This window comes from Pipra filicauda, unplaced genomic scaffold, assembly GCF_003945595.2.
Source record: "Pipra filicauda isolate LSUMZ 115617 unplaced genomic scaffold, ASM394559v2 scaffold170_size1570365_pilon, whole genome shotgun sequence".
Classification (NCBI taxonomy): domain Eukaryota; kingdom Metazoa; phylum Chordata; class Aves; order Passeriformes; family Pipridae; genus Pipra; species Pipra filicauda.
In genome coordinates, this window is record NW_024104218.1 from 1,208,331 (window position 1) to 1,223,154 (window position 14,824).

The 14,824-nt window shown below is 46.5% G+C and overlaps 1 protein-coding gene across 6 annotated transcripts in view; it reads left to right on the top strand.

Moving 5' to 3' along the window:
• The first annotated feature begins 807 nt into the window (after window positions 1–807).
• SEC16A (SEC16 homolog A, endoplasmic reticulum export factor) overlaps window positions 808–14,824 on the top strand; it is a 28,269-nt gene continuing 14,252 nt past the window's right edge. For 2 of the 6 annotated variants that reach the window (XM_027731697.2, XM_027731700.2), the window contains exons 1-6: window positions 809–913; window positions 4,870–8,655; window positions 9,202–9,347; window positions 11,751–11,836; window positions 12,790–12,925; window positions 13,620–13,818. In XM_027731697.2, the coding sequence (XP_027587498.2) occupies window positions 4,933–8,655; window positions 9,202–9,347; window positions 11,751–11,836; window positions 12,790–12,925; window positions 13,620–13,818 (4,290 nt within the window). In that variant the 5' untranslated portion in view covers window positions 809–913; window positions 4,870–4,932. Of the gene's footprint in view, window positions 988–4,866; window positions 8,656–9,201; window positions 9,348–11,750; window positions 11,837–12,789; window positions 12,926–13,619; window positions 13,819–14,824 lie in introns of all 6 variants that reach the window. The other 4 variants (XM_027731702.2, XM_027731701.2, XM_027731699.2 and 1 more) reach the window with 4 other exon arrangements.

The window sequence follows — 14,824 nt, forward strand, 5'->3', positions numbered from 1 at the left end:
TGTGTAAAATAGACCTGCGACACAGAGCTAGGAGAGAGAGGGGAGTGAAATCTTTGGACTTGCACGTAACTATGTGAAATCATGTTATGATCTTGGAGATAGATATATATATATATATATAAACATGCAAAAGGCCATGGAGCTGGGGAAGGGGCTGGAGCAGCAGGAGCAGCTGAGGGAGCTGGGGGGGCTCAGCCTGGAGAAAAGGAGGTTCAGGGGGGAACCTTCTCACTCTCTGCAACTCCCTGACAGGAGTTTGGAGCCAGGTGGGGGTCAGGCTCTGCTCCCAGGGAACAGGGGACAGGATGAGAGGAAACGGCCTCAAGTTGCACCATTGGAGGTTTAGATTGGACATCAGGGAAAAATTCTTCACTGAAGGGAGGGTCAGGTGTTTATAGTTCTCAGTTCCAGCAGCCCTGGGCAGTTCCCAATCCGCGCCCCCACATCCCTGAGGAGCAGGACCGGGACCAGCAGTGCTCTGTCCCGCCCTGGCGGCCGCCCGCGACACTGCAACCCCCCCGGGCACCCGAGGGGATCGCGACCCGCATGGGAATTCCACGGGACACCCCTCCAAGCCCCGGATGGGAGAGGGGCGAGGCCGTGGCAGAACTGGGAAGAGGCTGAGGCGGGACTCGAACCCTCGGTCCCACAGTCGCCCTGGGCAGGATTCGAACCCGCAGCCCTCGGACCCGCCCCCTTTTTCCTTCACGGGGCCGCTGGGCAGCAGCAGCACCACCACTGGGCGCCGCGCGCGTCCATGTGACGTCATCGCGCGCCGCGGCGTGACACGTCGGCGGCGGCAGCCCCGCGATCCGGATATGCCAAGATGGCGGCGGCGGCCGGTGCCGGGGCCGTGAGGGGCGGCGGGGCCCGCGCCCGCTGCTGAGGGGTCGCGGCCCGCGGGAGCTGCCAGGTACCGCCGGGGCGGAGGGAAGGGGCGCGCCAGGGCGTCTCGGGTGCTCCGCGTGAGGAGCGCCAGGCCTTGAGGTGCGATCACTGGGGGGCTCCGGGGCCCGCCCCGCCGTGCCTCAGGGTGGGCCTCGGGGCGGTCGCAGGGGGAGCCGGCGGGCTCGCAGCCCCCCGCGGCTGGGGCGGGTGATGGTGCCGCAGGGAAGGGCGAAGGCACCGCCGCAGTGGCGGCCGGGGGGGGGTTTCCCGCAGGATCTGCGTGGCGGTGGGCTGTCTCGGTGGGACAGGGAGACGCCGCGGGGGTGCGAGGCGTGTTCGGGGGTGCGGGAGGGAGAAGATGCCGCCCGATGTTTGCTGTCACGTACTCCCTGTGGGGACACGCGGCGCCTGTCCCAGCTCGGAGCTGTTTTTCCGAGCTGTCAGGTGCCACAGGTCCGAGCTCCGGTGCTGACTCAGGGAGTTGCTGGGGCAGCGAGCTGATGGTCGGGGTCCTCTCGAAACAAACGGGAATGTTTTGTGCTGCTGCTGTGCTTTTGGTTCCCAAACAGCTCTTTTCACGGGATCACAGCCTGGTTGAGGTTGGAAGGACTTTAAAACCCATCCAGTCCCCCCTCTTGCCATGGGCAGGGACACCTTCCACTGGCCCAGGTTGCTCCAAGCCCTGGCCAGCCTGGCCTTCGACACTTCCAGGGATGGGGCAGCTACAGCTTCTCTGGGAATTCCATCCCAGCCCCTCACCACCCTCACAGGGAAGAATTGCTTCCCAGTATCCCATCTAACCCTGCCCTCTGCCAGTTTAAAGCTTTTTCCCCTTGTCCTGTCCCTGCATTTTCACTGAGTGACATTTATAACCATTTAGGAGAAGGCCAGTAGGAAGCTGTCAGGGGTATTAAAGATGTAGAATGTGTTCAGTCTGAGTGTTACCCACATGTGTGCAGATGTGCAGCTGTCTACATAAGAAAGGAATTCTGAAAAAACAGTGTCCCATTTGCTGCAAATCTCATTTTCCAGCTATTGTTGTCGTTGAGGTTGCAGTGGGCTTTTTTAGTCACTTTGTTCTCAGTAGGAATCTCTGTATGTGAACATGTTATTTATTATTTGGTTCATCATGTGTGAGAATGAGAATTAATATTAGTCCTCTGTAACCTGCTTTGTGGACATACTTATTCTAAGAGTAATTTATTTAGCATATGTCCGTTGGAGATAGGATTAAATTAATTCCTCCCAAATAAATTATTATATATGAAGCTATAGAGCTTTTCAGGTGAATTTTTTTATGGCCTTGTCTAGAGGGTGTTTTTAATCTTTTTTTTGTCTTTGGTAATGTGTTTTGTTTTTGTTTTTTTTTGGTGCTCCTGGAGACACCCTCTGCAATTGTTATTACTGGTGACTAATGTATAGCAGTCTGTTCTGCTTTATCAATTAATAAACCAGCTGAAGCAGAGATGGATTGCTTTAACTGGTGTAGTTATTTCTCATTTATAAATACCTTAAAATCAGCATTTCTGTTAATCCTGGGTGAGGGGCGGGGAGGGTCAGTAGCACTGAGTTGATATCTGTTGTTTAAATTACCTGACATGGGCATGTTCATTTTATTTGGACTCAATTCCTCCAATCTTGGGTGCTTTTACTACTGTGTGCAGTCTGTTAATATTAACTTTGCTTTTGAGGAAGCTGATCCCTCGTGTTGAACTTCTGTCATGCACAATCAGAGATCCTGTTGGAGGAATGGCAAGTTCTGCCTTAAAGTAGAACTCAACACTTATTTTAATTAGCTAATTACTGATGCTGGCTGTAACAAAAATGTGGTAAAGTATGAGGATTTTTTTTTTGTGTAAGACACTGCAAGGAGTGAAGTCCACATTAGAAGTTTTGAAGTGGGTATTTAAGTTGGCTTTTGTGCTCAGCTGTATTTCAAAAACAACTTTTCTGTGAAAAACAGAACTGCTTGGTAGATATCAATATTTTGTTCAGTGGAATTAGTGCTTTCCATCTGCCTTGGCATATGGTTTAATTAGCTTTTTTCCCCTCCCCAGTCCAAAGTATGTTACATAAACCCACAAGTTTATTTGGAGGGGAGAGAGGAGGTTTTACAGTTTGGTTAATGCAGCAAAAAACACGATGAAAAAGAACTGGTGATGTCCAGAACAGCCTGGGGTTACTTCAGCTTGTGGAAATTGGGCTGAGTGTTTAGGCAGGGTTTCCTGGAAACATGGTTGGCAGTAAGTGTGGCCAGCTGGAAAACCTTCACCTCGGGATCATAACAGGAGGAAAGATTGCAAAGCTCTGAAACCTTTTTGTAAGCATTCCTTGGTGGAATTCAGCAGGCTCCAAAAAGAATGGTGAAGGCAAAGTAATGCAAGTAATGCATGAAGCTAATGAAGCTTTGATGCTTCTGCTGAAGTCACTTCTGATTGTCTTTTCCGTTTTAATAAAACACAACATTTATTAAATCTTAAGATACAGCTGTGGAATATATGGATATGGAGAGAAACTGAGAGAGTCTGACTCTAAAAGAGGGTCCTGGATTATACACAGGGCTGTTGGAGGGGTTTTTCCTTAGGATATGTTGTATTGATGCCTGGTAGAGTCTGTGTAGGTCCTGCTGTGGTACTGTCAGTGTGCTTTTTATTGGATTTTTTTAGTTAAAATCTCTATAAAATACATGTAGTTACTCAGTGTTCACTCAATATGTATTTTTGATAACCAGAAACCAGAAGTGTTTTGCATTTGAACTTCTTTCTCACTATTAAAATTTTGGCTTGATTACAAGCATCTGACTTTTCTGGCTTCCCATTTTATTACTGTTACTGACAAGATGCCGAATCTTAAAAGAACTCCAACTAAAAACTGCACAGCTTTTGTCTGTCTTCTATAAGAATCTGGTATGGAGCAATTGCTGTGGGTACTTCACTCCACTAAACTATTGTGTACCATCAGAAAACAAAACTATTGCATGTTGCTAAAGCTAAAGCTTCACTGAGCTGCACTGGGCAAGTACTGAAGAATTCCTCTAGTTTTGTCAGCTTCCCTCTTCCCCACATTGTTAAGGGGTGATAAAATTGAAAAAGACACCCTGATGAATTGAGTGAGCTTCCTGTGTACCAGATTCCTGGCTGGCATTGTTTGGAGTTGGGGTTGAATTACTTCACCCTGAAATAGAGCTGTAACCCTGAGACTGTGCCAAAGTCCCTCTGATGTTAAAATGAGAACCTTCATTAATAGGTGAGGGGAGCTGATTGGTTTTTTATCCTTAAATGCAGTTTCACTATGCACCATTCATCCAGGAGAGACAATATTTGTGACGGAAATCCAATTGCCTTTCTCAAAATAAATAACACCAGTATCCTACACAACCTTGTCTTGATAAAAGAGAAATGGACTGTGTTCTGTTGGGAGTGATAACATCTGGTGAATTCCTTCTTGGGGTGCTTCTCATCTTACCTGTGAAAAGCTCCATTCACATGGAGCACCAGTGCAGCAGAGCTGAAGATCATCTCTAATTGAATTAGAGTTAGATAATAACTTCTTATCTCCTCGCCAGTGAATTAAGCAGGACATAGTGCTTGCAAGTTCTGTTGTAGGCTGGCTGCTGATGCATATTTCTGCTTAAAACAAATTTTGGGGAATGTAACAGTATAATACCATTGGTGCTGTAACAGTCCAAGGGTTTAACACTAGAATGGGTCTGAACTGTGTTCAGTTACTCTTACATGAAGCTGGTTGTTAATACAGTTGGTGAATGATGTGCATTGTTACCACACAGCATTAAACTACATTAATACTGGAAATACAAGTGGGAATACAATGGAAATACAAATGGAAGAAATACAATGTTGTGTGTTAATTTCTGACACGTTCTGGAGAAAGGGGGGGGATATTTGTTCTAGAATAAAAATTGCTCAAGTGCTGCAGGTATTGTGAGAAAGGAGACTCACTTGTCATGTTTTGCCTTAGCAGGGCAGGAGAAGAAATCCGTCTACAGCATCCAGTGTGTCACGGCTGACCCTGCAGGAGGCCACCATGCAGCAGCCCCCACAGCCTGTCCCGGCGGGAGCAGCGGCTCCTCCTCCCGCCGGCATCGCTCGGAACATGTACTGGAGGAACAGCCCCCTCAGCAAACGAGCCAACGCAGCAGCTGCCCCGGTGCAGCCCGTGACAGACCCCTTTGCCTTCGGCAGACAAACCCCACAGGGCCCTCCCTTAGATAATCCATCCAAGGGCAGCGCGCTGCCGTTCCCGCAGCCGGCCCTTGTGCATCCGTCACCCTCACGTGCGGGGGACAATCCCCATGGACCACACATGTCTTTACCAGCTCCTGTGTCTCAACCAGGAGTAAGTCCCAGTTCGTTTTCTAATGTTCCAGTTCCTTCTCCGTCCCCGGGGTATGTTATAAATAGTGCTGCGGAAGCGCATCCCAGCGCGGATCCCGGACTCCGTGGGCCTGCGGTGCCTCTGCATTATAACACGACAGCAGCAGTTGAAAATTCTTTCAGTGTGCATCCTGGAGTGGTGTCTGCATCAAACAAACCTGGAGGTAGACAGGATGTTGGCAGAGATCCAAATGACGTTCCTTCAGGACCCAACACGGCAGCGCTCTTCCCCCCACCGCCCCAGCAGCCTGTGTCCCAGTGGAGGCCTGGCCAAGGGAACCTGCAGTCTCCAGTTCGGAATTTTGTGCCCTACCCTGAGCCGTCTTCTCAGATTGACAGTCAGAACATTTCTCAGCCTTCTGGCGGCACTTCTCACCCTCCTCCACACACAAATGTACTGCAGGGCCCTGGACACCAAGGTATTCCACAAAATAGCGTACAAGCGCCTTTATCTGCTGGTTGTGAAAAGAATGGGAGAAATGGCTCTGCAAATAGTCATCACATGAACAGCATCCAGCCTGGAAGTGTGTTCAGGCAGAACACAGAAATGACTAACCCTTGGTTAAGTCAACCTTACCAGGAACAGTTTTACCCACAGCCACCCTTGCAAGACTCCAGTTTTGTCCCTCCCACAGCTCAGGAAAATAACCCCAAAAACCAGTCTCCAGCTATATCTGAAACATCAAATAGATCAATTCCCACTGATCGAGATTCAGGAACTCTCTCCATGTTTTTCAAAGGGGATGAGGCAGAAAATGAAGAAATACTTTCATCTGAAAAAAATTACATGATGGAGAAAACAGAGTTTGATGCTTGTCAGCCAAATTCAGCATCCCTGTATCACCAGCCAGTGCATCCTCAGCAGGTGGCAACTAATGTTCTCTCTCAGGCACCGGTCGGTACAGGTTCAGCCAGTGAGATGGTACAGAAAGGAATGGATGTCCAGTACTTCCCAAAAATTGTGAGTCATCAGGAGGCACAGGCTGCGAAGCACACTCTGTTTGGTGATGACAAGGCTCATGTAGGTGACACGGCTGCTGGCTCCCAGTATGAAAACGTGGAGAACCTGGAGTGCATTCAGAACCAAGAAGTGCTGCCCAGCGAACCACAGAACATCAGTGCTTCGTCCCCTGCTGCTGGTCCTGATCCGTACAGGTACGGATCCTTCCCAGGTCAGATGCTTCCAAAGAACGCTGTTGTGAGCCATGCTGAAGGAGGACCAAACTTGGAGGCACCCGATTCATTACCTCATCCTGTCCGACCAGACAGTGTATCTTCCAACTACAGCAACATGAGCCATAGGAGCACTTCCAGCTCAGCACGGCCTCCGGAGCAAGTCGGTACGTTCATCCAGCAGGAAAGTGGGAAGCCTGATGAGGAATCCTCTGCCAGCTTCTTCAAACAGATTGACTCCTCCCCTCTGGGAGGGGACTCAGGTGAGCTAAACCTGAGCAAGAACTACCATGGGAATCTATCTCAGCCTCCAACTCCAAGCCCTCCTAAGCCTACTGGAGTGTTTCAGACAAGTGCAAATAGTTCTTTTGAACCTGTGAGATCCCATGGAGTTGGTATAAAACCTGCAGAGATCGACCAAGCGAAGATGGTGGTGGAATTGAGGGAGAACCACTCAAACCAAAAGAATATCAAGAAGAGCACAGCTGTGCCAGCTGCATCCCCAGGCAACCTTGAACAGCCACCGGATAACCTGGAAACCATTTTCATGCCTCAGGTACATCCACTGCCTCTTGCAGGCTCTGGTGAAGCTGGGAATATGTTGCACTCTGGACCTGTTGTGGAAAACATACAATCAGTATCCGAGAGACGGTCCTCAACAAGAGCTCAGGGAGCAGTTAAGAAGTGTGATAGCCCAGCAACAACTTTGTGGGCTCATAATGAGTTACCCAATTTTGGGGGAAATGTGCTTCTGGCTCCTGCTGCTCCTGCAGTGTATGTACCTGCCAAACAGACTGTAGAAGTCATCCAGCCACCAGAAGAAGTTCTGTCTAATCAGCAGCCATGTAAACCAGGGACTATTGCTGTGCAGCATTCCCAGGATGGAAATATAACTTTTGAAAATCTTGAGAATCCTCCCAAAATGGGAGAAGAGGAGGCACTTCAGTCTCAGGCAAGTTCTGGTTATGCAAGTTTGTTGTCTTCTCCACCTACAGAGTCTTTGCAAAATCAACCTATCCTGATTGCTCAGCCTAATCAAAGCTATAACTTGGCTCAGCCAATTAATTTTTCTATTTCTCTATCTAATCAGCTAAGCAACAATGAAAACAATCAGCCAATGAAGGACTCTGGAGTTGGGGACAAGTCTGCAATGGGTCCCCAAACTTCACATGCTGGTGGGGAAAACATGGCGTTACCTGTGATGCAAGTTGGATCTCTATTAGTTAATGCACTTCCAAATACTAATCTGTTAAAACATAATTTATTACAAAGCCCTGTTAATTCCTCTGATCCTGCTTCTAATCAGCCTGCAAACTTGCTTATGAAAACTCCTCTTAATTTGGCTCCAGAAGGGCAAAAGAATGTTAATATGGAAGGTTTTGTTCCTGAATTTGCTAGCAAGCCAGGGTCTAACTCGTCTGTTCCTCCTGGGACAAATCTTCCCAGTGCCAGTGGAAGTGCACTAGTGCCCCCTGTTAATTCCATAGGACAGGGTAATAATTCTGCAAACCACTCAAATTGCAAAGAAGAAGCTGCTGGAGTGCTCGACTTCACGGTGTCACGGACGTCGGAGAAGAGCAGCACAAGTAGTTCTGTCCAGGCGCACAGTCAGCCTGGTGGTCCAGCACAGCAGGCAGCTGGTGGTGCTGCTCAGGTGCGCCCCGAGGTGCCTGACAAACAACATTTCTATCAACAGGTGACAAAAGATGTGCAGCATCAGGCTGCGTCAGACAGAGCTGCACAGGGAGCGTTGCCGCCCCAGCCACAAATGCAAGCAGCTCAAACGCAGCAGCCAACGTCTGGGCAGGCCTCGGCTCCTCCAGACTCCCAGGTTTCCACAGGGACTAAAGCCGTGCAGCAGGGGGAGAACCAGGGGCTGGGTAACCATCCTCAGCCTGGGGGTCCCCAGGAGGCAGGTTCGACCCAGCCGAGGTACAACCAGACGAGTCCTGGGAAGCCGGAACAACCGCCGGGCGCTCCAGCTGCCACAGCCCCCTCTGCCACCTCCAGTCAGTCAGGCACACCCAGCGTGCAGCAGGACCTGCAGCGTCCATCCCTGCCTCAGACTCCTCAGGATGCCTTTGGTCCCCCCCAGAACCCTTACTACTACTACAGACACCCTTATGATGCTTATCAGCCTCCGTATCCGCCGCCTTATCCTCCTGCAGACCCCAGGACAGCAGCTCACCTTTATTACATGGTAAATTTTTATTTTCCCCTTCCTCTCCCTTTAGTATGTGTTACTAATGTTCATCTTTGAATGATGACTTAGGGCAGTCGTGTCATGATAAACATTCAGGAGAGCGTTCTCATTAAATGTAGGGAGAATCCAGATGGCAGTAACAAAACTTACTTTGCAAAGATTATGAAAACAAAAGTAGTTGCTGATACCAGTTCCAGTTGGCACAGGTGTCAGTTCATAGCAATTTGTTTGGTTCTTTGGAAAAAGTTGGCAGTTTTAAGTGTCTTGGCTGCCCAGGTGCCCAGATTTGGTTTCTCTCTGCTTGATGGTTTAGTAGAGTGGTTGAACTGCCCTTAGTCCAGACGTAATGGTTTTTTTCTTAAGTTTTTGATATTAATGGACTGAAATATAATTTGCCACAACAGGTGTTGAAAGCTAAACTCTAGTTTATTGATCTGCCTCTCTTCAGGTATCCCAGTCGTGTTGTGTGTGGTGATTTGTTCGGTTTTAGCTTATTTTGGGAGGTGTGCAGCCTCTTCCCTTGGATGTGCCTCTGTTTTCCAGGAGGACAGCTATGGACAGTACGACCCCCGGTACCGACACTACGACAGCACCAGCACAGCTTACATGGAGCCTGGGAGCTACCGGTATCCCGAGCCGGAGCGTCCCAGTTCCAGAGCCAGCCACTGCTCCGACAGACCCTCTTCTAGGTATGCAATTCCTGAATTGAGTAAAGATCTGGGATACCCCGGAGCAGGGAGTGTGGTGATTCCTGTTGAAGTTTTATAGCACAAGGCACAGCGAGGAATTCAAACGCTCCTCGTGTGCTGCTGGAGGAACGGGCGGGATCAAACGCCGGGTCTGAAAGGGATACAATTCCCCAGCCCTTTCTGTTGCCAAAGCCTCCTTGCTGCTTTCCTTCAGTTCCCTGGGGGTTGGTGGTGTTTCTGCCAGGCAGGAAGTCACTGCCTTGGCCTCGATGCTGAGGTTTGTGCTGTGAAAGAGGAGTGCAGGCCATGGGTTTGCTAATCAATACTCATTTATTTTCTGGCTTGCACTTGAGCAGTGGCCACTCGTGCTGTTAATAAATGGCACTTTTGCACATTGGTGTGGGATTTACCTTGGAAGGACTGTGGTAAGTGTGGCCTAATGATCCACAGGTGTCCAGAAGGGAGAGTGGTGAGTCAGGTGACAACATCCTGGTGCTGTGTCGGGTTCATTTGTCTGAGAATTCCCTCAGCTATGGATGAGCTTTCTCACAAATCTCCCAGGCTGTGGTCTGTGTAGGAAAGGAGCTGTGTGGGCATATTCCACCCACTGACTTCACTGCAGGTTTTGAATAGGAAAACTTAAATAAGAGGAAAATTTAAATAATAGGAAAAGCTAAAAGCATTGATCTGTCTGATTATATGAAATAAAAAATTTGAGAGAGGGAAGCAATGTGTTTAGATGCTACTTGAAAATGTTAAATAAAAGCAGAAATTAAATCTCTAGTCTTTCTCAAGCAAGAAGCAGCAAATTACCTTCCAGGGATTGCTGCTTTCTGATGATTATTGTATAAGTGATTTGTATGAACTTCAAAGTAGTGACAAAATGTCCCTGTTGTTATCTGCTGGGGAGGGGGTTCCATTTGTCCAACAGAGAAACTCCAGTTATCTGTCTGGAAATGATGAAACCCTTTGTAGTGTTTGTCTGTTGTTGGTAGTTCGATCATGGAGCAGGGATCAAATTAAAAATAAAACATTGTACTTTCCACCTCCAGAAGATTATAGATGTATTTTGGTCTCGAGGAGCACGAAACGATGGCTGTAGCTCCATGTGATAACTTCTATCATTTTATTAAGTGAATATAAGTGTACTGTGAGAATTTGTAATGAGATGATAACCCCTAGTAGCAGTTCCTGGTGTGTACTCTTCTTATGTAGTGTTTTTAGAAGAGGTTGAGGTTCTTGTACGTGGCATTGGCAGATCAAAGCCCGTTACCAGTAGCTGTGTTGGTGTTGTGTGTGGCTGCCAATGCAGTCAGATGTGGGCTGTGGGGTGTCTGCAGGGCACCAGAGCTCTGTGTGGAACCTGCCCTTGATGTGCAGGATTGATGATACAGCCTTGTAAACTCTGTTTGGGGAAGGGACTGAGATCCCTCTGGAGGAGACTGGGAAGACTTGGTTGGGTGGATAAACCTGACCTGATAAGATCAGACCTCCTCCTCTGCAGAGTAAGTGCTGTGTTAGCAGCCTTCCCACACTCCTGGGAGCAGCATCCCTGACTTGCTTGGCCACTTTGGAGTTGGCACTGTCAGTTGTAGAGGAGCATGAAAGTTCCCATCATCCCACACCAGCATTAAATATCTTTACCTCCTCTATGTGTGTGTGTGTGAACATGTGTGTTTGAGTGTACATACACCTGTGTAGGTACAAACATACATGTGTATGTACATGTGTACATAACCTGTATGTGTACATTCATACTGCATTCTTCATTTGACATTCATCTTCTGGCATCTCAGAAATTGTAGGATGACGACTTAAAAATAGAATATAATTTTTCAAGTAATGGCCACATCTTTCCTTTCCCACCAGAAGAATTTTATTATCTTTTTATATACAGTGACTCTTACTTTGATGTGTTGGTTTAGTTGGGTTCTTTTCCTTGTGCTGTTTGGACAATCAGCATTCTGACATGGGCTCTGTAAATGAGTATTTTCTTCACCACAGGAAGTATAACAAAACACTCCTAAAGTTGGAGGAACTGTTATTTCATTAATTGTTTTATTATCAAATTCTCTGTTGAGACACTTCAAAGGACGCTAATTATAGCAGTAGTTTTTGTGATTAATTGTCTGTAAGTAATTAAACTTATCACCAAAACAGTTTACAAAGACACTGAATTATTGTGTAGTAAGGGCTGTCAGCTTTTCATGACACACAACAATTTAGTGACACACTGGTTTGTAAAGTCTTAATTTTATGATTCCTTGATTTCCTGGAAATGCATTATTTTAAGTATGAAACTCCCTAATCAGTGGTGACATACAGCTCTTCCTATCTCCTGCTGACTTCAGAAGATATTAAAGGAGTAATAATAACTTTTTATACTTGTGTGCTTTCTTTCAGGCAAGGGTATTCAGAAGATTATTATGGAAAAAGTGGATGGGGTGATTATTATTCAGGCTATTACTCAAACTCGTATGATTATGGAGGTAAGCTGTCAAAATTAACTCTATTTTTTTTCTGTAGAAAATGACAGGTTTAAACAATGATTTATGGGGGAGAGGAACTTTAAGATCAGAGAATTATTGTACTTTTCCACGTTAATACAACTGATATCCTTTCCACAACCAGGAAGAATAAAACTATACTTGCTGAAAATTGATCTTTGGGCCCACTTCAGTTCATAATACCTTGCCATCCTTCCTGTATGTTTTTTATTCAGTAGCAGTAGTAAATAGAAGACAAAATTAGTGGTTTTTTTCCTCACTACCAGCCTTTCCTTTGTGAAAACACACCATTCTAAGTGTAAAGAACAGTTTTGTTCAAAGTGTGGCAAGCCTGCCATTCTCTGGGGTGTGTCCCTGGTGTGGGACCTGCAGGCAGAGTTGTAAAGTGAATTTTAGGTGGGTGTGGAGAGAAGTTGAGTCATGACTGGCTTTCGGTTTTGTCCATCATTATCTCAGTGCTCACTGAGACACTCTGGCATTGGCAGGCTGAGGGTAATTGCTTGTCTAGTGCCTGGGAGGATTTTAAACAACATCTGTCCACATCCTGAGACATTTGGCAAGAGGCTCTGCAGGCTGATCACAAAGGTTCTGTGAGTGTCATAACAAATATTAGGATTGAGTTTTAAAGATGTCGATAAAGATCTGTCTGATGGTAAACACTGTCCCTTCAAGAGTAGATAACTATAAGCACCATATTTCTCTGAAAGGGGTAACCTTGATTTTTTGTTTGTTTTTTTTTCTAACTAAAACACTTTGGCTTTGCTCTGTGCTTCAGGACCAAACCAGTATGTAATTAAATAGAAAATAATAGAAAAAGGTTATAGATAGCGGCTTCCAACACCTGAACCATTTCCTTTTCTTTTCTGAACTGTTTCTTTTTATTTTCTGAACTGTTTCTTTTTCTTTCCTGAACCATTTCTTTTTCTTTTCCAAAGATCCAAGTCGCTGGGAACGGTACCCATCGGCTTATGACCCCAGGTACAGAGATCCCAGGAGTTATGACCAGAGGTATTGGTATGATGCTGAACACAACCCTTACCAGAAGAGAGAAGCGTATCCATATGGCAGCAGGTTTGTCCATTCAATCCATGTTCTCTCAATGCTCTTTCCAGACCTGGGGCAGCACAAGGCTGAGTGTGTGTCTGAGGGGAGGTGGAGAATCTGGTTTCTTCAGGGTTGAGACTCCCATAGTCAAATGTTCCACCAGAGAATTAAGTTCCAACAGTAAATGTTAAGGCAAAGGCTGAGATTCTGCTTGTGCACTGATAGAAATATTAGTTTATTTTCTGAAGATCTGCCCCAAAGCCTTCAGAATTTATGAATGATAGGATGGTTGTATTGGGCATCAGAATTTCAGGGTATCATGCAGATTTGTAAGTAAAATTCCCTCAACATTCTGTGTAACAGACTATTAAAATGCAGTGTTACACATTGCACAGATATGTGTTGTTAGTCCTTTCTGCAGCTTTAACGGGTCATGGGGGAAAAAACAGATGAGCTGTCACATCACTCTAAAGAAAGGATTTAGGGCAGCAGAACTTGTTTTCAGACCTGTTGAACGTTCTGTGGGTTTTCAGAACAGCCTCTGAGTATGTTGTTGTTCTTGGTCTGGAATATTCTGGATGAACTCTCAGTTTGTTTACTGCAATAACAACCTCAGCCTAGGCAGTGATTTAAAGCCCTTCTGAAGCGAGGCACGGTTGCCCTGACAGTCCCTCCCCTCAGGGGTATGGGTGCCTGTGTTCATTTTTGGTTTGTTCCCCAGGAGCGACCGATACGAGGACAACTGGAGGTACGACCCCCGTTTCACCGGGAGCTTCGACGATGACTCGGAGCCCCACAGGGATCCCTACGGAGACGAGTTCGACCGGCGCAGCGTCCACAGCGAACACTCCGGGCACAGCCTGCGCAGCTCCCGCAGCGTCCACAGCCACCAGAGCAGCTTCAGCTCCCGCTCCCAACAAGTGAGTTTCAGCTGGACACGCCAGGTGTTGTTCCAGCTGAGTTTTTCCTCTCTTTTTCACATTGCAAATGTGAAAATATTTCTGGGGTGTGTGTTTTGAAAACTTTTATTCTCTAAGCTAAAGCTGTTTTTGAAATATAGTTTTGAACTTAATATTTGTCGCAGTTGTCATGAGAACTTTAACCAAAATCACACACATACACAGCAGTGGAAAATTTCCTCTACTGAGTCCATTTGCTGTTTGTGAGATCTTTGCCTTCCCTGTGCTTGGCTGTAGTGGACAGTGTGCCTGGCTTTGTGTCTTGTTTTCCTCATCACAAGCATGAAATTGTTACTGAACTTGGGAGCTGTTAAAGGACTAACTTCGTATTTGTATGATGTTATTTTGACCAAATCTAACTGATTACTCATCCACTTATGCCACGAGTACATTTACCTGAAAACCTCAGAGAATATTTGGCTAGTTTTTGAGGTACAGTCTTTGCCAGTGGAATGGGTCATTTTACCTGTAGTTTCATGTGTTGGTTTGTCGTGTTTCTTGGAAGTTTAGGTGGTTTTCCAGTCTGAACTCCAATTCATTTAGTAATATTGGAAGTAGTATAATATTGGAGATCGTTGGGTCATGAATCTTTAGGCACCTGAAGTCATTTAGGCATTCATCAGGTTTAATGAGTTGAGATTTTTTGTCTGTTACAGCAGAGGTGAACCTTGATTCTGACCCACAGTTGTTGATAACACAACTCCTTCTATAATCTTACTTTTAACACAAGCACATAAAAAGTCTCACGAGAGAACTGAACATACTTAGATGTGAACAGATCAAATGGTGGTAAAAGCAGTAAGGGAGAGATACATTAATTTTTTTCTGTAGCATGTTGCTTCAGCACAGGGTGGCTTTCTCTAAGGCAGTGGTGCAGTAAGCCTGGTTTACAAACAGAATCAAACCTGTCAGGGGGGATGCTCACAGTCTGCAGTCCTGCTTGCAGTGTTGCTTGCTCTGTGTAACC